This window comes from Scyliorhinus canicula, chromosome 3, assembly GCF_902713615.1.
Source record: "Scyliorhinus canicula chromosome 3, sScyCan1.1, whole genome shotgun sequence".
NCBI classification, from domain to species: domain Eukaryota; kingdom Metazoa; phylum Chordata; class Chondrichthyes; order Carcharhiniformes; family Scyliorhinidae; genus Scyliorhinus; species Scyliorhinus canicula.
Genome location: NC_052148.1, coordinates 21031107 through 21055130, shown reverse-complemented (window position 1 = coordinate 21055130; position 24024 = coordinate 21031107). Strand labels below are relative to the sequence as shown.

At 48.2% G+C, this 24024-nt stretch overlaps 1 protein-coding gene across 1 annotated transcript in view; it reads left to right on the top strand.

The window, feature by feature from the left end:
* Window positions 1–24024, top strand: part of c3h20orf27 (chromosome 3 C20orf27 homolog) — a 104257-nt gene that overhangs the window by 58916 nt on the left and 21317 nt on the right. The window contains exon 4 of the mRNA XM_038793203.1: window positions 385–507. Within this exon, the coding sequence (XP_038649131.1) occupies window positions 385–507 (123 nt within the window). The remainder of the gene's footprint in view (window positions 1–384; window positions 508–24024) is intronic.

The window sequence follows — 24024 nt, the reverse complement described above, 5'->3', positions numbered from 1 at the left end:
GGCCCATCGAGTCTGCACTGACCCACTTAAGCCCTCACTTCCACCCTATCCCCATAACCCAATAACCCCTCCTAGCCTTTTGGTCACTAAGGTCAATTTATCATGCCCAATCCACCTAACCTGCATGTCTTTGGACTGTGGGAGGAAACCGGAGCACCCGGAGGAAACCGGAGCACCCGGAGGAAACCCACGCACACGCGGGGAGGACGTGCAGACTCCGCACAGACAGTGACCCAGCGGGGAATCGAACCTGGGACCCTGGCGCTGTGAAGCCACAGTGCTACCCACTTGTGCTAGCGTGCTGCCTTCTTTCTGAAGGGCTCGGCTCCTTGGGCTTTCTTTGACCTTTTCTGTTGTGTAATGACCTTTTCCCCTCCCATCCAGGTTACCGAGTTAAGTGCGAATACGTTGCCCACAAGGAAGGGGTTATCAAAGAGGAAATGGTCATGACCAACAAGATCAACAACAATGCCTCTGTAAAAGTTACGCTGCAAGCACGAGTCCTGGGTAAGTGTGGTGTTCTTCCTCTTGTTCCTCCCTGAAGCGGGATATGTTGTAGAATACATGGTGGGGGAGAAATGTTCAAGGTTTTGTTTTCAGCTGTACAGACATTGTGTGTGATGTTCAGAGAAAATAGAAGCAGGAGGAGGCCATTCGACCCTTAAAGTCTGTTCCGCCATTCATTATGATCATGGCTGATCATCCAATTCAATAACTTGTTCCCTGATCCCTTTTAGCCCCAAGAGCTATATCTGACTCCTTCTTGTAAGCATAGCGGCTAGATTCGCCGGCACCGTGGATTTCCGACGGTGGGGGTGGGGGGTGCCCACAATGGGAAAACCCCATTATCCAGCTAGTGGGACGGAGGATTCCGCCCACAATATTTTGGCCTCAACTGCTTTCTGTGGTAGCGAATTCCACAGGTTCCCAGACTCTCTGGGTGAAGACGTTTCTCTCCTCGCTTTGGCCCTAAATGGTCTAAACATATCTCAGACTCTGCCCCATTGGCTCTGGACCCACCACGCCATCAGGAACATCCTTCCTGCAGCTACTCCTGTCTAGTCCTGTAGAATGTTATAGGTTTCTGAGATTCCCTCTTCTTTCACCCTCCCCCCATTCTTCGAACTCCAGCGAATTAATCGTAACCAAACAGTTCCTTCCCCGCTGTTGCCAGACTCCTGAATGCCCTCGTATAGACTGATCTGATCTCTACAAAATCTCTACTCTAGTACTACACTCTGTATGCTTCACCTGATGCCTGTGTCTATATATTTACATTGTGTATTCATGTATGCCGTATCTTTATTTTTCATGTCTGGAATGATCTGTCTGGACTGTACGCAGAACACTGTGCGGGATTCTCTGACCCCGGGCCGGGTCAGAGAATCGCTGGGGGGTGGGGGAGATTCACGCGACGCCGGTTCCGCCGATTCTCCGGTGACCGGGGAATCGGCACCATTGGTGATTCTCTGCGTGGGAGGGGGTCGAATGGCCGCCGGGATAGGCCGAGTCCCACCGGCGTCGTTCACGTGTCGTCCTACTCGGCGGGACTTCGCCGTCCATCCTGCAGGGGGCGGCCTGGTGAGGGGGGGGGGGGGGGGGCGGAAGGGGGGTCCGACCCTAGGGGAGGCCTCCACCATGGCCTGGCCCGCCATCGGGGCCAACCGATTGGTGGGCTGGCTTCTCCTGGTGGGGGCTTCATTTTATTCCGTGCCGGGTCCTCTGTAGTTCTATTGCGTTGTGGAGGGCGCTGAGAAGCAAATAGCGCTCATGCATGAGTTCACGCAGCTCGCCTGCGCAGACCCTCGGTGCCCGTTTGACACCGGCTTCGGCAGCTGGAGCTGCGTGAGTCACTCCACTGCTGTGCTGGCCCCCTGGAGGGAGCAGGATCGCTGCTCCTGTGGGCCTGTTGACAGTGTCGTAAAATCCCACAAGGCCCTTGAGGGATACAAAGATGAGACTTTTAAAATCAAGATAATGCTTGACCAGGAGCAAATATAGGTCTGTGAGCACAGAGGGTAATGGGGTGGATGGGACTTGTTGTGAGAGAACAGAGGGCAGCAGCGTTTTCAATGGCCTCAAATGGAGCAAGGAGTGTGGGAGAACCAGCCACAAGTGCAGAGGAATATTCAAGTCTCGAGAGAAGAAAAGCCACGAATTTGGGTTTCAGCAGCAAATGAGCGAAGCTGGGGGGGCCCCCATCTACTGTACATAAGAACAAAAGAACTAGGAACAGGAGTAGACATCTGGCCCCTCAAGCCTGCTCCGCCATTCAATGAGATAATGGCTGATCTTTTGTGGACTCAGCTCCACTTTCCCGGGCCCGAACACCATAACCCTTAATCCCTTTTTTCTTTAAAAAACTATCTATCTTTACCTTAAAAACATTTAATGAAGGAGCCTCAACTGCTTCACTGGGCAATACATTCCATTGATTCACAACCCTTTGGGTGAAGAAGTTCCTCCTAAACTCAGTCCTAATCTACTTCCCCTTATTCTGAGGCTATGTCCCCTAGTTCTGCTTTCACCCGCCAGTGGAAACAACCTGCCCGCATCTATCCTATCTATTCCCTTCATAATTTTAAATGTTTCTATCAGATCCCCCCTCATCCTTCTAAATTCCAATGAGTACAGTCCCAGTCTACTCAACCTCTCCTCCTTAATCCAACCACTTCAGCTCTGGGATTAACCGAGTGAATCTCCTCTGCACACCCTCCAGTGCCAGTACGTCCTTTCTCAAGTAAGGAGACCAAAACTGAACACGATACTCCAGGTGTGGCCTCACTAACACCTTATACAATTGAAACATAACCTCCCTAGTCTTAAACTCCATCCCCCTAGCAATGAAGGACAAAATTCCATTTGCCTTCTTATCACCTGTTGCAGCTGTAAACCAACTTTCTGTGACTCATGCACTAGCACACCCAGGTCTCTCTGCACAGCGGCATGCTTTAATATTTTATCGTTTAAATAATACTCCCGTTTGCTGTTATTCCTACCAAAATGGATAACCTCACATTTGTCAACATTGTATTCCATCTGCCAGACCCTAGCCCATTCACTTAACCTATCCAAATCCCTCTGCAGACTTCCAGTATTCTCTGCACTTTTCGCTTTCCCACTCATCTTAGTGTCATCTGCAAACTTGGACACATTGCCCTTGGTCCCCAACTCTAATCATCTATGTAAATTGTGAACAATTGTGGGCCCAACACGGATCCCTGAGGGACACCACTATCTACTGATTGCCAACCAGAGAAACACCCATTAATCCCCACTCTTTGCTTTCTATTAACTAACCAATCCTCTATCCATGCTACTACTTTACCCTTAATGCCATGCATCTTTATCTTATGCAGCAACCTTTTGTGTGGCACCTTGTCAAAGGCTTTCTGGAAATCCAGATAGACCACGTCCATTGGCTCCCCGTTATCTACTGCACTGGTAATGTCCTCAAAAAATTCCACTAAATTAGTTAGGCATGACCTGCCTTTATACGAACCCATGCTGCGTCTGCCCAATGGGACAATTTCTATCCAGATGCCTCGCAATTTCTTCCTTGATGATAGATTCCAGCATCTTCCCTATTACCGAAGTTAAACTCACTGGCCTATAATTTCCTGCTTCTGCCTACCTCCTTTTTTAAACAGTGGCGTCACGTTTGCTAATTTCCAATCCACCGGGACCACCCCAGAGTCTAGTGAATTTCGGTAAATTATCACTAGTGCATCTGCAATTTCCCTAGCCATCTCTTTAGTACTCTGGGATGCATTCCATCAGGGCCAGGAGACTTGTCTACCTTTAGCCCCATTAGCTTGCCCATCACTCTCCTCCTTAGTGATAACAATCCTCTCAAGGTCCTCACCTGTCATAGCCTCATTTCTATCAGTCGCTAGGCATGTTATTTGTGTCTTCCACTGTGAAGACCGACCCAAAAAACCTGTTCAGTTCCTCAGCCATTTCCTCATTCCCATTATTAAAACTCCCTTCTCATCCTCTAAAGGACCAATATTTACCTTAGCCACTCTTTTTTGTCTTATATATTTGTAAAAACTTTTACTGTCTGTTTTTATATTCTGAGCAAGTTTACTCTCATACTCTATCTTACTCTTCTTTATAGCTTTTTTAGTAGCTTTCTGTTGCCCCCTAAAGATTTCCCAGTCCCACCAATCTTTGCCACTTTATATGCTTTTTCCTTCAATTTGATACTCTCCGTTATTTCCTTAGATATCCACGGTCGATTTTCCCTCTTTCTACCGTCCTTCCTTTTTGTTGGTATAAACCTTTGCTGAGCACTGTGAAAAATCGCTTGGAAGGTTCTCCACTGTTCCTCAACTGTTCCACCATAAAGTCTTTGCTCCCAGTCTACCTTAGCTAGTTCTTCTCTCATCCCATTGTAATCTCCTTTCTTTAAACACAAAACATTAATATTTGATTTTACTTTCTCACCCTCCATCTGTATTTTAAATTCCACCATATTGTGATCTCTCCTTCCGAGGGGATCCCTAACTATGAGATCATGAATCAATCCTGTCTCATTACACAGGACAAGATCTAGGACCGCTTGTTCCCTCGTAGGTTCCATTACATACTGTTCGAGGAAACTATCGCGGATACATTCTATAAACTCCTCCTCAAGGTTGCCTTGACCGACCTGATTAAACCAATCGACGTGTAGATTAAAATCCCCCATGATAACTGCTGTACCATTTCTACATGCATCAGTTATTTCTTTGTTTATTGCCTGCCCCACCATAATGTTACTATTTGGTGGCCGATAGATTACTCCTATCAGTGACTTTTTCGCCTCACTATTCCTGATTTCCACCAAATGGATTCAACCTTATCCTCCATAACACCGATGTCATCTCTTACTATTGCCCGGATGTCATCCTTAAATAACAGAGCAACACCACCTCCCTTACCATCCACTCTGTCCTTCCGAATAGTTTGATACCCTCGGATATTTAACTCCCAGTCGTGACCATCCTTTAACCGTGTTTCAGTAATGGCCACTAAATCATAGTCATTCACGATGATTTGTGCCATCAACTCATTTACTTTATTCCGAATACTACGAGCATTCAGGTAAAGTACACTTACGTTGGTTTTTTTACCTCTGTTTTGAATCTTAACATCTCCAGTTTTATTCCTTTTAGTGTTACTGGGCCTATTCACTGAGCCCCCCTCAGTCACTGTCCCTTGTACTGTCGCCCTTTTTGATTTTTGACTATGCCTTCTCTGCCTTGCACTTTTCCCCTTACTTCCTTTTGCTTCTGTCCCTGTTTTACCACCTTCCAACTTCCTGCATCGGTTCCCATCCCCCTGCCACATTAGTTTAAACCAGGGGTGGGCAGACTATGGCCCGCGGGCCGCATGCGGCCCGCCAAAGGTCTTTATGCGGCCCACCAAGTCATTTAAAAAAAAAAAATTAAAAAAAAAAAAACATTTTAAAAAAAATTTGTAATTATTTTGTTTAAGGTTAATGGGGGGGGGGGGGGGGGGGCTGTTGGGTTACTTACTGGTATAGGGTGGATACGTTGACTTGAGTAGGGTGATCATTGCTCGGCACAACGTCGAGGGCCGAAGGGCCTGTTCTGTGCTGTACTGTTCTATGTTCTATATGAGGCGCCCAGAATCATAACCGGGTGAAGTAATTATTTTACTTAATATACTATGCGGCCCTTTAAAATTGTGAATTTCTGAATGTGGCCCTTGCATGGAAAAGTTTGCCCACCCCTGGTTTAAACCCTCCCCAACAGCTCTAGCAAACACCCACCCTAGGACATCGGTTCCAGTCCTGCTCGGGTGCAGACCGTCCGGTTTGTACTGGTCCCACCTCCCCCTGAACCGGTCCCAATGCCCCAGGAATTTGAATCCCTCCCTCTTGCACCATCTCTCGAGCCACGCGTTCATCCTATCTATCCTGACATTCCTACTCTGACTAGCTCGTGGCACTGGTAGCAATCCTGAGATTACTACCTTTGAGTCCGACTTGTGGAAACGGGTGATCTTGGTGATAGAATGAATATGAGTTTGGAAACTCATTTGGTTAAAGACGGCATCAATTTTGCAAATAGGCTGGCTTAAAATCAATTACCAGAGAAGAATTGAGTCAGTTGTTGGGGAACTGAGTTCGGAGCAGGGACTGAAAACAATGAAACAAGCAAAATACTGCGGATGCTTGACGCTGAAACACACAGAAAATACGGGGCAATCTCGGCAGGTCTGACGACATCTGTGGAGAGAGAAGGGAGCTAACATTTTGAGTCTGGATGACTTTGTCAAAGCTGGAAACAGTGGCTTCGGTCGTTTTGGAAGACATTTCTGCTCAGTCAGTGCTGGATGCTGGGCAAGCAGTCTGACAGTACATAGAACATACAGTGCAGAAGGAGGCCATTCGGCCCATCGAGTCTGCACTGGCCCACCTAAGCCCTCACTTCCACCCTATCCCTGTAACCCAATAACCCCTCGCAACCTTTTTGGTCACTAAGGGCAATTTATCATAACCAATCCACCTAACCTGCACGTCTTTGGACTGTGGGAGGAAACCGGAGCACCCGGAGGAAACCCACGCAGACATGGGGAGAACGTGCAGACTCTGCACAGACAGTGACCCAGCAGGGAATTGAACCTGGGACCCTGTCGCTGTGAAGCCACAGTGCTATCCACTTGTGCTACCGTGCTGCCCCGATAATTCGCAATGGTGGAGAATGGTGATGACTTTGGGCTGGGTGTCATCAGTGTACATGTGAAAGATAATGCTGTGCTTTGAGATGTTGTCGCTGAGGGGCAGCATGTTGATGAGCGATAGGACGGGACCAATGATCGTGCTTTGGGTGACCGCGGAGGTAACGACGCAAGAGTGGGCAGTATAGGTCATTACAAGTGACTGATTGGAAAATCAGAACAAAACCGTGAGTGCCGTTCCACCCAGCTGGACAACTTTGGAAAGGCAACTAGAAATGAGGAATAAGCTTGGTCGTGTCATGTGTAACCCAGATACCAAAAATAACTAAATGCTGAAGTGAGACAATTGGCTAATCGGTTGTTTTTAGTAGCCCTGAGTAGGACAAAGTAGAAAGAGTTTTCTCTGTATGGAGCTATGCGTGCTACATCTAACTGGCAGTTTTAGAACAGAGAACAAAGAAAAAAGAAAAGTACAGCACAGGAACAGGCCCTCAGGCCCTCCAAGCCTGTGCCGACCATGCTGCCCATCTGAACTAAAATCTTCTACACTTCCTGGGTCCGTATCCCTCTGTTCCCATCCCATTCATGTATTTGTCAAGATGCCCCTTAAACGTCACAATTGTCCCTGCTTCCAGCACCTCCTCCGGCTGACAGTTCCAGGCACCCACTACCATCTGTGTAAAACAAAACTTGCCTCGTACATCTCCTCTAAATCTTGCCCCTCGAACCTTAAACCTATGCCCCCTTGTAATTGACCCTTTTACCCTGGGGAAAAGCCTCTGACTATCCACTCTGTCTATGACCCTCATAATTTTGTAGACCTCCATCAGGTCGCCCCTCAACCTCCGTTGTTCCAGTGAGAACAGACCAAGTTTATTCAACCGCTCCTCATAGCTAATGCCCTCCATACCAGGCAACATCCTGGTAAATCTCTTCTGCACCCTCTCTAAAGCCTCCACATCCTTCTGGTAGTGTGGCAACCAGAATTAAACACTATACTCCAAGTGTGGCCTAACTAAGGTTCTATACAGCTGCAACATGACTTGCCAATTCTTATACTCAATGCCCTGGCCAATGAAGGCCAGTATGCCGTATGCCTTCTTGACTACCTTCTCCACCTATGTTGCCCCTTTCAGTGACCTGTGGACCTGTACACCTAGATCTCTCTGACTGGTAATATTCTTGAGGGTTCTACCATTCACTGTATATTCCCTACCTGCATTAGACCTTCCAAAATGCATTACCTCACATTTGTCCAGATTAAACTCCATCTGCCATCTCTCTGCCCAAGTCTCCAAACAATTTAAATCCTGCTGTATCCTCTGACAGTCCTCATCGCTATCCGCAATTCCACCAACCTTTGTGTCGTCCGCAAACTTACTAATCAGAAATGGTTATTCTGAAATGAGTTCCTGAAATGCGGGAAAGTTCCACTTCTATTTCTTAATCCGAACCTTCCTGCTACATCAATATTTCCAAAAAAAGAAAAGCTTGTTAAACTGTACTGATTCCGTCCCTGTTGCACAGCGGCACAATGGTTAGTCGTACTGACATGGCGCTAGAGTTTGATTCTGGCCTTGGGTGACTGTGTGGAGTTTGCACGTTCTTCCCATGTCTGCGTGGGTTTCCTCCCGGTGCTCCTAATTCCTCCCACAGTCCAAAAGATGCGCAGTTACGGGCATAGGCCGGAGGAGTGGGCTTCGATAAGATGCTCTTTTGGAGGGTCGGCACAGGCCCGATGGTCCAAATGGCCTCCTCCTGCACTGTAAGGGTTCAACGGTTCCCCAGTCTCTCCACATAAGTCAATACCCCATTCTGTACCACTCTCTTAAATGATCATTTGCACTCTTTGTGGTGAAGTTACTCTACAGTACTGGGCTTACAGTACTGGGCTAATGGTAAGATTCTTGGTAGTGTGGGCGAGCAGAGAGATCTCGGTGTCCATGTCCATAGATCCCTGAAAGTTGTCACCCAGGTTGAGAGGGTTGTTAAGAAGGCGTACGGTGTGTTAGCTTTCATTGGTAGAGGAATTGAGTTTCGGAGCCATGAGGTCATGTTGCAGTTGTACAAAACTCTGGTGCGGCCGCATTTGGAGTATTGCGTGCAGTTCTGGTCGCCGCATTATAGGAAGGATGTGGAAGCATTGGAAAGGGTACAGAGGAGATTTACAAGGATGCTGCCTGGTATGGAGGGAAGATCTTACGATGAAAGGTTGAAGGACGAGACTGTTTTCGTTAGAGAGAAGAAGGTAAAGAGGTGACTTAATTGAGGCATGCAAGATGATCAGAGGATTAGATAGGGTGGACATTGAGAGCCTTTTTCCTCGGATGGTGATGTCCAGCACGAGGGAACATAGCTTTAATTTGAGGGGAGATAGATATAGGACAAATGTCAGACGTAGATTCTTTACTCAGAGAGTAGCAAGGGCGTGGAATGCCCTGCCTGCAATAGTAGTGGACTCGCCAACACTAAACGTATTCAAATGGTCATTGGATAGGCATATGGACGGTAAGGGAATAGTGTAGAGGGACTTTAGAGGGGTTTCACAGGTCGGCGCAACATCGAGGGTCGAAGGGCCTGTACTGCACTGTAATGTTCTATGTTCCCTGTTGCTGATTTAATAATTTCTAGGATTTTCAACTAGTGGAGAAAACGGCATTATGTCGGATTCTGGCCTGCCTTGGCTGTTGCAGAGTCAAATCCTTGGTGCTCCGAAGGTTCACCTAAGGAGGCCCAGCTAGCGTGTGGCAGTAACAGCGGCTGCTGTTATGTACAGTGTGCCTTTGTTATGCAACCAGGTGATTTATAGAACTGTTCCTGCTTGCAGAGATGCACAACACACTCCTCAAGCGTGCCTGTGGAATTCTAATTCTTGAGCAATTTTTTTCATCAAGGTAGAAGTCTGCTCTGGGTCACTGCAGCATCATTTTTAATACCGTGCGGACACTAAACACCTTATCAGCTTGTAACAGGGCTATTGAGCGATAACCATGGAGAGGCCGTTGTGCAATTAGTATGGGAAGTAGAGCAATAGATTAGTGCAGCCCTGCCACACACTTGCTGTGAATCACAAGGTATAAATCACTGTGGCTTTTCTGTCGGATAATGAGTTTTTCAGAGCGTTAAGAATGAAGAAGGGGGACAATAACTTGCAGATGCACAGATTCCTTAAAGTAGTGAAATGCTTTGCAAGAACATTATTGGAAAAAAAATTGACACGCAGCCAGCTTAAGACGATATTGCGGACCAGTGACCAAAGGCTCGGTCAAAGCGGCAGGTTTTAAGGAGCTTCTCAAAGGAGCAGAGCTGAAAGCATAGATGCCACAGCTCTCTGTTACCCCCACACCCTCTGCTCTTCCTGCCATTTACTCTTCTTCAAACCAATCCCTAAACTTCTCTCTCTGTCTGTCTCTCTCTCTTCCCCCCCCCCCTCTCTCTTTCCCCCATACCCTCTGCTCTTCCTGCCATTTACACTTCTTCAAATCAATCCCTAAACTACTTCAATCAAAGTCTTCATCAACCATTTCTCCCTTGCCCCTGCCCTCACTCTGTTCTTCAGCCTGGGCTTGTTGCCTGCTCATATGACTTGCCTCGACTCATACTTTGGACATTATTGTCAGCTGTGGCTCTGTGGGTAGCAGCCTCGTTTCGAAGTTGGGAGGTTGTGGGTTCATGTCCCACTCCAGCATGGGAATCTCGGCTGACGTTCTGGTGCAATACCAAGGAAGTTCAATGAGAGTCAAAGGACAGTGGAAAAGGTGTTGGTGAAGCCCTTGATAAGACACAAAAGCAAAAAAGCCTCCTGAACCTTCATCACTCCACCATTTGCATCTATGCTTTCAGTTCTCCTCCTTTGAGAAGCTCCTTAAAACCTGCCGCTTTGATCTTTGGTCACTGGTCCGCAATATCATCTTAAGCTGGCTGTGTGTCAAATATTTGTCCAATAATGTTCTTGCGAAGCATTTCGCTACTCTAAGCGAAGGCTGCACTAAGTTTAGACAGGTGCTGTCTTTCAGATGACTTGTTAAACAGAGACACTGTCCTGTCAGGTAGCTGTAAAGGATCCTCAGACACTCTTTTCAGGAAGATTAGGGGAGTGTCCCGGGCCAATGTTTATCCCTCAACCAATTTCACAAAAAGCAGATCATCCGGCTGTCTCGCTCGCTGTTTGTGGGAGTTTGCTTTGCTTTGGCTGCTGTGCTTTTCCCAACATTACAACAGTGACTACCCTTCAAAAGCTCTTTGTTGTCTCTAAAGCACTTTGAGATGTCTGGGGGTCGTGAAAAGTGCTGTAGAAATGCAAGCCTTTGTTTTCCTTTCCGTCCCATACGTTTCAAGCCATTCTCATTAGTGAGGGCATGCCAGGAGCAGTACCAGGGATAACTAAAAATCAGCTGTCAACCTGTTGAAGCTACAATACCGGACTATTAGCGTATCGAACAGCTAAAGCAGCAAGTGATAGATAAGAGCTAAGTGATGACCCCAAAACCAACAGATCCGATCTAAACTCTGCAGTCTTGCCGCATCCAGTCATGAATGGTGGTGGGCAATTAAACGAGGCTCCACAAATAATCCCATCATCTGTGATGGGCAAGTGCCGAAGCATTTGCAATGACCTTCATCCTGAAATGCCAAGTGGATCATCCACCTCCCCTTCTCCTAGCATCAGAAATGTCAGTCTACAACCAAGATGATGCACTCCACACGATATCAAGGAATGGCTGAAGGCACTTGATACTGCAAAGGCTATGGGCCCTGACAACATGCCGGCAATAGTACTCCAGACTTGTGCTGCAGAACTTGGCATGGCCCTAGCCAGATGTTCCAGTACAACTACAACATCGGCATCTACCCGGCAAGGTGGAAAGTTGCCCAGGTATATCCTTTACTCCCAAGTAGGGTATCAATATACTCCCATCAATATACTCTCAATCGTCAGCAAGGTGATGGAAGGGGTCATTGACATTGCTTTCGAGCGCCACTTCAGCAATAACCTACTCACTGACGCTCTGTTTGGGTTCCTCCAGGGCCACTTGGCTCCTGACCTCATAACAGCCTTGGTCCAAACATAAACAAAAGAGCTGAATTTAAGAAAAGGATGTGGGAATTGGCATCAAGACTGCACTTGACCAATTGTGACATCAAGGAACCCCAGCAAATTTGAAATAGAGAGGGGGGTGGGGGGGGGGGGGGGAAGAGAGATTCTCCGCTGGTTGGCGTCATGCCTAGCACGAAGTCAAGACCCCCCCCCCCCAAGAAATTGTCCAACTCTTTTTGAAAGCCGTAAGCCGTAATTAAATATGCCTCTGCCACAGTGTTGGCAACAGGGAAGGAACGGTACAAGGACACAGAATGGTGTATGGGTGGGGAGACATGAAGAAACATGGGGTAAAGAACTGGTGTGTTCTGAAAAAGCTACCATTGCTACCCAAGGAAAATGCAGAAAGCCCAGGGATAGAATAGGTATTTGCCTGTGACAAGTGAACTGAAATATTAAAATCCCTTTTGATGGGTTATTGAATGCTTGAATCCAAATACTACAACTTCCATTGGGGCCTTCCTTAACATGGCACGAAGGTGGAATGGGTGATTAACATACGGGGTGGGGTTCGCACGGTGGCGGGATTCTCCGCCCGTTCACGGCGGTGGGATTCTCTGGTCCCGCTGGAGTGAATGGGGGGATTCAGCTGAGCAGGGGGAGGACTCCTAATCGGGAATCCCGGCCGATGTGCACTAATCCGATCATCCAACTGTCAAGTGCCACGTTTTTGGTTACAGAAACCAAAAAGTGCGTTGAACCAAAATTGGCAGCAAGGCACCAAATTCTCATCTATTTTGTTCTTGTATCATATCGACAATTATTCAGTTGTGACACGGATTCAGCATTTAAAAACAAAACACATAAAGCTCTACATTTCCTTTGTGGATCAGAAAACAGCTAACTATCGAGCCAAAAGGCCGTTGCAAATATAGGGTGACCGAAGAAAGCTCGGTTTCTGTGGAAATATTTTCGCCGGCGTCATTAGCATTTCAGTGAAGTGGAACTGCGAGGCTTTCACGCTGCATTAACTTGAAAAACTGCGAGATTTTCACGCTGCATTAACATGAAAACTGAGAGGAATGATCAGCCGTACCATTGTGGGTTGTCCCATTTCACGCTTGGGTTGTGACTGGAGAAAGAGCGAAGGTGAATTGGTAACGATCTGGAGCTGGCCTCGGGAACAGTTTTAGTCGATGAACCAGGAGTGTCTCACAATCGGCCCAGTTTTCTATGTCCCTCGGTATATTGACATCAAAAATAAGCCAGCAACAATATGAATTGTTAGATTTAAATGGCATATAGCCAGCCGTATTGACATTGTATGGTACCCACAAATTGGGTATATGGTTAGGATTTCATTTAATCTCCAGATGAAGGGTTTGTTTTTTTTGCTTGCTTTTTTCTTACCTCTAAATGGCTCAGTCATGATCATATTGAATAGCAGAGCAGGCTCGAGGGGTTGAATGGCCTCCTCCTGCCCTTTGGTTTGTATGTCTGTTCGCAATAACATTTGTCAGGGAATAATGAGCCAACAAGGACAGTGTGTGTGAAAGATGACTTGTTAAAAAGCTCTCCTTTAACAAGTCTCAGTCAATGTTTGAAGTTTGTATCTCTGTCCAGGGAAAAATAAAATTGATTTAGTTCTGTGCGTGTTTATTGCTTGGAAACAGAGCATGTATAAACGACTACAGTGAGCACACTGGGAGGATTTACGTTGGAGCCATTTTTAGTTTGTCAGATCTGAATCTCCTTGCAACGTGGATTTCTTAGGCATTAGGAAGTGCCCAGCGCCCTGTGTCCATTGATGCTTGAACCCACTTCTAGGAATGGCGGTAAATGGGGATTGATGGGAACCAGGTGGGATTATTGGGGGCGGGTTTGAAGCTGGCCTCTCAGAGATGACAATGCTGAGATAATATGACTGTGCTCCGTAGTCCTTGCCAAAAGCTGAACCTATTTAAATTAAACGGAAACTAGTTTTAATGGAGATTCTGAGGCAAAAGGAAATAACTTGCTCAAACCCAAGTGGCGATTAAGGAAATGAATGTAAAGGATTATTTTCTCAACCTAGGAATTGGAGAAATGTTGGCAGGGATTCAAACATCTGCATATCATCAGTGCGAGGCCTGGAATGCACTTTCTGATTAGGCTTACTGTAGATACAAATGAGGATCATTTGTTGCTTTGCAAACCCTGCAATAAGGGCTGATTGATGACCATATTAACCAACTTTCCAATCCATGGAATCCCTACAGTGCAGAAGGAGACCATTCGTACCATTGCGTCTGCACTGACTCTCCGAAGTGCACTCTAGGCCCACTCGTCCACCCTAGCCCTGTAACCCTGTGCATTGATTATGGCCAATTCACCTAACATGCACATCTTTAGACTGTGGGAGGAAACCGGGGCACCCAGAGGAAACCCACGCAGACGCTGAGAGAACGTGAGACAGTCACTCAAGGATGGAGCTGAACCTGGTTCCCTGGTGTGTAGAGGCAGCCATGCTAACCACTGTGCTGCCCAACATTGATGTCACCACAATGCATCTCATGGTTATGCATTGTTGGCTGTGGGTTTCAAAGGGGTGGTGGCACAGTGGTGATGTCACTGGAATCGTAATCCAGAGGCCCAGGCTATTGGACTGGAGGACACGGGTTCAAATCCCACCATGGCAGCTGGTGGAATTTCAATTTAATTCCCAAGAGTCTGGAATTAAAAGCTAGGCACAGTAATGCTGACCAGAAAGTTATCATTGACTGTCATAAAAACCTATCTGGCTTACTAATGTCCTTCAGGGACGGAAATCTGTCATCCTTACCTGGTCTGGCCTATATGTGATTCCAGATCTACGGCAATGTGATTCTGTTATAGATAGGAGAGAGTCGAGGAGACTGCACTGATTTTCTCTCACTACCTGTCCATAAGCAGAATGTGTATGTAATTATGGTTAAAGTATGCGGTGACTTATGCCAAACTCAGTTCATGTGGTCAGCCGGCAGCAAACTCTCATTGAGGTTAACTCGAAATGTAAATTTATTTTACATTTAAAATCCATGTGAGGAGTGTTCACAATTTCCCACACAACACAGTGGCCGCGATTGTCCAGAAAGATTTCTAAGTGTGGTAGCGAGCGTGACCTGCCGTGGGCTTCCCAGCGCCCGGCCCGCTCAGGCCGGGAACGCTGTTCGATGTTAAATTAGTCCATTGACAAGGCCCCACGGTCTTCTCGCTGCAAATGACTGCTCACCGTCCGATTTCGCCAGGACCGCGCTTCCCCCACTGCTAACGAGGTCGAGCAGCACTTAAACAGCCAGCCCCATTCAGCTCTCAGCCATGGCGCCGAGCAGACCGGTCCCAGCATTTGGGAATGCAGACCTGTGGAGGCTCCTCGATGCAGTGGAGGCCAGGATGGATGTCCTCTCCCACCGATGGTCCCGGAGGGTCAGCCACAGGGCAGTCAGTTCCGCCTGGGATGAGGTGAACTCGGGGAGTGTAACCAGGAGGACTGGCCTCCAGTGTCGTTGGAAGGTCAACGGCCTACATCGAACAGCACGAGTGAGTCAACACCAATGCGCTCCCCCACCCCCCTCCCAAGACCTTTCCGCCCCCACACTAGCATTCCACCCGCCACCCCCCCAAAACACCACTGTGAGCCACGATGCCCTCTCTTGTGTCTCCACAGGAGAAGCTCTCTCACAGTTGCTGGGAGAGGTCCCAGACTGGCGGAAGGGAGCAGGACATAACAAATCCTTAGCACCTTCGTGGAACAGGCCCTGGAGGTGTTGGGCTGGCCGAGGACAGGGTGGCCACCAATGTGGCGGTTGGCAGATGTTGCAGGTGTGAGGATCCATCGGGCCCCACCCGAAAGGCCTGTCACACATGAGTTGTTAATGCCATTCAGGCTGACCCATCCCGCCCACTGACTAGATGTTGATTCTCCTGCAGGTCCTCAAGCCAACGACGCCAGCCCATCCCGGTGGCCCCCTCTCCTGCCCGCCCAGGAGAACATTTCGGAGGAGAGCTCGGAGGTCACAGCTGTCATCCCCTCCCTCCACTAGCGCAGTGATACACACCTCAGTGGGGAATGTTAGTGGTCAGGCTTCTGGGGCACAATCTGGTGAGCACCACACAGCTGCTGATGCACATCAAGTGAAGGCTGGAACCTGCAGACGAGACAGCAGTCGGAGGTCTGCTGGATCCCAGGACCTAGCTGGGTCCCAGCCTGATGCTGAGCTTCTAATACATGGTTACCCGGAGCTGTCGGATATGTAAGGCTGTTGCCGGGTCATTGAGAGGGTGATGTCAGCGACACTCCAGCAGATCCATAGCTGATTGGAGGAGTCCCAGAGTCTGCTCATGACACCGAGGCCAGTACTGCTAGGGTGACGACCGCAGTGGAGAGCCTGATACACAATGTTGGCAGTATGAATAAAGGTGCCTAAGGCATGGCATAGTCGGTGATGGCCATGGTTGAGGGTCTCGGCAGTATGTCTGCCTCGCTGGGGGATGTGACCCAGTATCAAGCTGACCTTGATGAGGTGCTGCGGAACATGTCCCGCTCTTGGATGGGAATGGCCGAGATGCTGCCCAGTCACAGTTGGGCATTGACGCGCTGCAGAGCATGTCCCAATCACTGAGGAGCATCACCGAGGGCGTTGACACCCCTTAGTGCAGTCATCGGGGAGCCGCCAAGGCTGGCAGAACCAGATGAGCCAGGGCTCAAACCAGCTGCCCCTCCATTCCAAGGTACTTGGCTGTTGGCTGCTATGTGTGTGGTGTTGCCTCCCGCAGTGTTCAGACACAGTGTCCATGCAACACGGTCTGATTGGGATGCTCGGCAATGACTCCCACATTCTACATGGCCCGCCGACCCACGGGAATCCACTTGTGTTGTGTGAAGTGCTCACTTAACCATGAGTGCCAATTTTCTATTCGCAATAGCCTTCAGCCGCACGACGAGCCATCGGCAGTCGTGGGGATTGTGTGGTCGGTGGGGCAGTCTGGCAGGGGCTAGATTTGACCCCGGAACAGGTTCACACAATACGGGGGTTGGCATACCGGTGCAGTTGCCCCCCACCCAGCACCTCTCCTCCCTTTGCATGGCAGCCCAGATCTGCGGATGGTGTGCCCCCAGCCAATGGACCCCCGCCCCCACCGAGCACTGGGGCAGCAAGCCCAGGACCCCCAGGCTCTTTTCCTGTGAACAAAGATGGCTGCTCACCACCTCAGCTGCCCACAGAGGTCCTTCCGTCATGTTTCCATTTTTCAGAAGGAGTACTATTCGGTCCCAGCGTGACCAGCTGGGGACGTTGGTTAATCACGGGAGGCATTGTATTTGGGATTGCTCTTGTTAATTGTATGGAAATAGGGTTTAAGTGGTGATATTTGATCTCTTGCTACGCTAGGGCGAGATCCTGATTTTCGCCTACAGAATGGACCGGTTGCATCACAAACTCTTTGCTATTCTCTGATATAGTTTCACTCGAACGAAAGTGCAATGAGGCCTGAGAATCACGCCGAGTATATGGCGGCGGGGGGGGGGGGGGGGGCAACCTTGTGGTCATGTGACTTGTAGCAGCCTCTTTTTGGTTCAGCAGGATTTTTTTTAGTAAGAATAAAGTTCTGGATTTATTTTCATTTCGCAGAGACCCAGCAGTTGCCAAGTAACTAGGATTGGATAACAAATGGCAATGATACCCACATCTCCATGAAGTAATTACGTTTTTTAATTTAAAAAAAAAGGATAGGGGAGAGGTTTGGAGGTGAAAGCCAGCTGTGTTTCACTGGGCAGTACCCTTGCCCTATGTGGGAAGGTTGTAGGTTCAAGGACCACTCCAGAAAGTTGAGCACCAAATCTAGGCTGACACTCTGCCCAGCTCAGTGCTGAGGGAGTGCTGCACTGTTGGCGATGCCACCCTTTGGATGCAATGCTAAATCGAGAAACCCTTTTACATGGAGGTATATTGGAGAGAGATGTAAGTATGACAGCATCCTTTAATAGAAAAAAAGATATATATGTATATAGCTCCTCCTGGGAAGCCCAAAGGCAGTTCATTACATTTGTAGCTTAGTCACTCTTGTAGGAAATGCAGGAGCAATTTAACACATGGCAAATGATGGGCGATGAATGCTGGCCAAGGAAGTGAAGCCCACATCTCTTGAATGAATAGACGACTCCACAAACAGCAAAGTTACAATGAGCTGACAATCAATCAACTGATTGCACTCCTCTCTGTTGTATCAAATAGCCCTAAATTCTTTAAGCAGACAGCTCAAAATGAAGAAACTTCATCTTCATCGTACTTTCCACAAGCTCAGAATTTCCTCAAGGCCTTGAGAGCCAGTGAAGTACTTTTGCAATATACGAAACACGGTTGCCAATTTGATGGATCAGCCAAGTCGAGCAGAGCAAGTTCCCACAAACTGATGGTTTAGATAATCTGTTTTGGTCATGTTAATTGAGGGGATACAAATTGGTCAGGACGTCAGGGCGTGTCAGGGGGCCACTCTCCCCACTCTGCTCGGGGAGAGGGGGAGGTGGCGCCTCGCCTCACTCTGCTTCAGAGTTGGGCAGTGGGATTTTCCACGTGCACCTGCGAGGACAGCTACGGGGCCTCGGCACCACCCAACGGTGCTCACTTTAGCAGCACAGCGTGGAGTGTCAGCCTAGACTCTGCACTCAAATCCCAGATGCCACAGCCTTGGAGTCGGAAAGGCTACTAACTGAACCACAGCCGAAGCAATGGTATGGCGACGTCAGCTTTCAATTCGTCAAAATTATGCATGAGATTCAGCTTTTTGAATCTTCCGGCTGGTGGTGAATTGTGTGGCCTTATGGCCCAGCTTGATGAGGGTCCCTGAGGTGATTTGTATTGGCTCCCAGGAGCTTCAGAATGTGGTGCTGAGGGAAGGGGGGAGATTCTCATGACTATGTACGAGATGGCGTGCAGTGCAACTAGAAGAGCAAGCACCCAGCGAGCCACTCCCTGCCTGGCCTGGTTCGGGAAGTAGCCAGGAACTGACCCAGGGTTTACCGACATTTGCAATAAGAAGTCTCCCAACACCAGGTTGAAGTCCAATGAGTTTATTTGAAATTACAAGCTTTCGGAGCGCTGCTCCATCATCAGGTGAAGTGGAGGCAGGTTCACAAACACAGCACATAATAATAATCGCTTATTGTCACAAGTAGGCTTCAATGAAGTTACTGTGAAAAGTCCCTAGTCGCCACATTCCAGTGCCTCTTTGGGGAGGCTGGTACGGGAATTGAACCCGCACTGCTGGTCTTGTTCTGCATTCCAAGCCAGCTGTTACATATAGGCAGAGACATAGTTGCAAGATAATTGCAGATTGGAATGTGACGAATGGTTTGAATGTGGGTTTTTACAGGTAAACAAGTCTTTGCAGGTACAAACAGTGAGTGGAGTGAGTGATAATCACAGTAATCGAGGTGTGAATTGTCTCAAGTCAGGACAGTCAGTAGAATTCTGCAAACCCGGGCAGTATGGTGGGGGTGACATGTAATGTGACATGAACCCGAGATCCCGGTTGAGGCCGTCCTCATGCATGCGGAACTTGGCTATCAGTTTCTGCTCAGTGATTCTGCGTTGTCGTGTGTCTTGAAAACTGCCTTGGAGAATGTTTGTTTACCTGAAGATCGGAGGCTGAATATCCTTGACTGCTGAAGTGTTCTCCGTCTGGAAGGGAACAGTCCTGCCTGCCGATTGTTGCGCAGTGTCCGTTCATCCATTATTTGTTGTAGCGTCTGCATGGTCTCGCCAATGTATTCTCAAGCATACGTGTATGCTCAAGCCGTCAGGCGATGCGTCAATGCCAGACTCATCAGCCGCGCTCACGATATAGCCGTGAATGTCACCCAAGCAATGCAATGCCATCCACACTCTCAAGACCAACCACAACATTGTCATCATACCAGCAAAGGAGGAACCACCGTCATACTGAACAGAACAGACTACTGCAAGAAGCACGCCGACAACTCAACAAGGAACACTACAGACAATTGCCCGTCGAGCTGACTAAAGAAAACACCCGCCAACTCCACAGACTGATCAAGACCTTGGATTCGGACCTTCAGAGCATCCTACGTGCTCTCATGCCATGTACGCCCCACGTTGGAGATCTCTACTGCCTCCTGAAGATGGACAAAGCCAACACACCAGGCCGTCCTATGCTATCAGCAATGGGGCCCTGTGTGAGTACCCCTCTGGCTGCTTTGAGAGCATCCTGAAACCCATTGTACAGCTTCTGTCGTGACACTACGGACTTTTTACAGAAACTCAGCACCCATGGAGCAGTTGAACTAGGGACGTTCCTCATCACAATGGCCATCTCGGCACTTTACCCCAGCATCCCCCCATGGCGATGGCATTGCTGCAAGCGCCTCAGTACTCAACACTCACAACTGCCAATTTCCAGACACAATTCTACAACTCATCCGTTTCATTCTGGATAACAACGTTTTCACCTTTGACAACCAGTTCTCCATCCAGACATGGAACAGTCACGGGGACCAAATTCGCACCTCAATACACCAGCATCTTCATGCAGAGGTTCGAGCAAGACCTCTTTGCCACACGACACCTTTTAACCGATGCTATGCACTAGATATATCACCAATATTTTCTTCTTTTTGACTCCCGGCGAAGCTTCACTGAAACGACTACACGATGACATCAGGTTCCATCCCATCATCAGACTCACCATGGACTACTCTCCGGAATTGGTTTTCTGCACTGTAGATTCTATGATTCAATTTGCATCAAGGACGGACATCTTAAGCACTTCATTCTACCGCAAGCCCACAGATAACCTCCCTATGTTCCACGACATGACCAAAAGAGTACCCTTTGTTTTCCAGTGCTTCCGCAGAGCAGAGAGAGTATGATATCATCGTCGGAGCATTCAGTATGTCATCTATGACGAGGAACATCTCGCCAAAGCCATCCCGACAAGTCCACTACTTGCCTTCGAACAACCGTCTAACCTCAAAACAGACCATTGTCTGCAGCAAACTACAGTGACCACGGCATCACACAACCCTGCCACCGCATCCTCTGCAAGGCATGCTGGATCATCACTATGGCTACTACCATTACACTTGAGAATGCCACCCACGAGGTACATGGAACATACTACTCTGCCAATGTTATCTATCTGCACAAAGGTGGAGGAAAGGATGTCCTGAGGTGTGGTACATCAGCGAGACCATGCAGACGCTACAACAACTGGTGAATGGACACCGTTCAACAATCGCCAGACAGGAGTATTCCCTTCCACTCCGGGAACATTTCGGCAGTCAAGGACATTCAGCCTCCGATCTTCGGTTAAACATTCTCCAAGGAGGCCTTCTAGACACACAACAATGCAGACTCGCTGAGCAGGAACTGGTAGCCAGGTTCCACACGCATGAGTATGGCCTCAACCGGGATCTCGGGTTCATGTAACCCCCACCATACTGCCTAGGTTTGCAGAATCCTACTGACTGTCCTGGCTTGAGACAATTCACACCTCGATTACCTGTGATTATCACTCACGTTGTTTGTACCTGTATCATAGAATCATAGAATTTGCAGTGCAGAAGGTGGCTATTCGGCCCATTGAATGTGCACCGGCCTACACCTCTACCCTGTCCCAATAACCCCACCTAACCTTTTTTGGACACTTAAGGCGCAATTTAGCATGGCCAATCCACCTAACATGCACATCTTTGGACTGTGGGAGGAGATCAGAGCACCCGGCGGAAACCCACAAAGACTTGTTTGCCTGTAAAAACTCACATTCCAATCTGTAATTATTTTGCAATTGTGTCTCTCCTAAATCTGCAGTGTTTGTGAGCCTGCCTCCACTTCACTAATGAAGGAGCAGCGCTCCGGAAGTTTGCGATTTCAAAGATGCCTATTGGACTTTAACCTGGTGTTGTGAGACTTCTTACTGTGCTCACCCCAGTCCAGCGCCGGCATCTCCACATCATGGTGCAGATTACAGAGAGAGGTCGTTCACCTCACCTGGGTGCCCTGAGGGGCTATCTGCTTCACCCCACTTCCCAGACTTTTACAAATGTTCCTTTGTCAATGTACCTAAAATTCCGGTTCGATCCTGATTAACAAAAAAATTCTCCTTCACCCGCCAATTCTTTCCCCAATTATCTTAAATCTGTGTCCTCTACTTTCCAACATTCCTCCCAATTGAAACCATGTCTCCCCAGTTACTCTTATCAAAACTCCTCAATTTTGCTCATCTCTACTAAATCTCCCCTTTGCTGCTTCCAAGGACAACCTGATGTGGAGATGCCGGCGTTGGACTGGGGTGGGCACAGTAAGAAGTCTTACAACACCAGGTTATAGTCCAACAAGTTTGTTCCGAAAGCTAGTGTTTGAAACAAACCTGTTGGACTTTAACCTGGTGTTGTAAGACTTCTTACTGTGTCCAAGGAGAACAATCTCTGCTTCTCTTATTCCACACAGCTCCCTGGTAGCATTCAAGTAATCTGCCTTCCACCCCTTCCAAAGCCTTAATATGCTTCATAAAGGATGTGGCCCAGCATTAGACAGAGCTCTACCATCTGAGGCCTAACCGTGGATTCACAAAAGTAGAGCACAACTTCCTTGCTTACGTGCTCTTTCCCTATATTTTGAAAGGGAAGGCTCTTTGTCATCGAGTGTGACAGTGTGGCAATGAGTGCCTCTTGTATATACTTGACGCCCACTTTTTAAAAAAAATTATAGAGTACCCAATTCTTTTTTCCCAATTAAGGGGCAATTTAGCATGGCCAATCCACCTACTCTGCACATCTTTGGGTTGTGGGAGCGAAACCCACACAGACACGGGGAGAATGTGCAAACTCCACACGGGCAGTGACCCAGAGCCGGGATCGAACCTGGGACCTCTGTGCCGTGAAGCAACAGGGCTAACCCACTGCGCCACCATGCTGCCCTTTTGACGCCCACTTTAAATTACTTAACTTTAAGCTGTTTAGAACAAATTAGCTGATCCTTCTCATTTTTTTCTGGGCCTTTAATTGCCACATTGCTGTGTTAATTATGTGGCTTAACTCAAATTATTGAATACTTCCATTATTTTTAGTGCAGTAAATGACTTTGATATAGCAGCAGACTAATGCTCTGTTGCCAATTAGGAGCCAGACTCGCAGGCGTGAGAGTCTGCATTTAATGCAGCTAAAAGGATTGATGTCATTGTCCTAATTTGGAATGGCTAGATCTCAATCTCCGCACTAAACATGTCTGCTCAGTACTCAGGCTGCAATTGGAATCCTAACATGAAATGCTTGAAGATCACGAGGCCAAAGCCACAGCTTAGCTGGTTGCTGAGGCTAACAACTTTGTCAAGTAAAGAACCCACAGTGTACTTTTCATACAAATGTAGGCCTGAGAGTGTATGTACACTGTGTGGGTATTTTCATGCATTAGTGTGCCTGGGCAGAATTTAATGCTGTCATCCCTGTGGAATGTGAGACTGGTCAGGGGGCATACAGTCACATTGGGGCACACCGGAGTGGTCCAGTGGCATGACGCTGCCCCTGAGGCCCTGCAAACACGCCCACAATGGCCAGAAAGTGTCTCTTCTCTTCTCTTGGACACTCCCTCAGTGATGAGGATAACTTGCTTCCACTCCGAGGAGGTGAATAATCCGATCCCGGATCCGCAGACTCTGCCACAAGTTTGGCAGGCGGTGTGTGATGAGTTGGGTGGGTGGGACACTCTGGATTCTCCTCACTCTTTCCGCTGTTTATGCTTGGCCTCTGGGTGCTCCACCCTGTTCCCAAATGTAGTCAGATTGTGATGTCTCATCTTTGAGGTGATTGACACCAGAACACACGCTTCTTGTCCAGTTTGTGCGTCCTAAGGTAAGTGATTCCCTGTGTCGATGGGGATGTTGCATATATTTAGCTGGCTTTCAGAGTGTCCTTGGAGGGTTCCCTCTGCCCTCTTAGTGATCACTTGTCATTGCGGAGCTCAGAGTAGAGCACTTGTTTCGGGAGTGTTGTGAGAGGCATGTGGCCAGCCCATCGAAGCTGGTCGAGCGTGACCAGTGCCTCCATACTGGGGATATCGGCCTGGGAGAGGATGCTCAAGTTGGTACGCCGATCCTGTCAGTGAATTTGCAGGATTTTGCAGAGGTATCATTGGTGATATCTCTCCAAGGATTTGAGGTGTCTGCTGTACATTGTCCATGTTTCTGATTCATACAAGAGGGCAGGGACCACAGCTGCTCTGTAGACCATGAGCTTGGTGCTGGATTTGAGGTCTCGGTGTTTC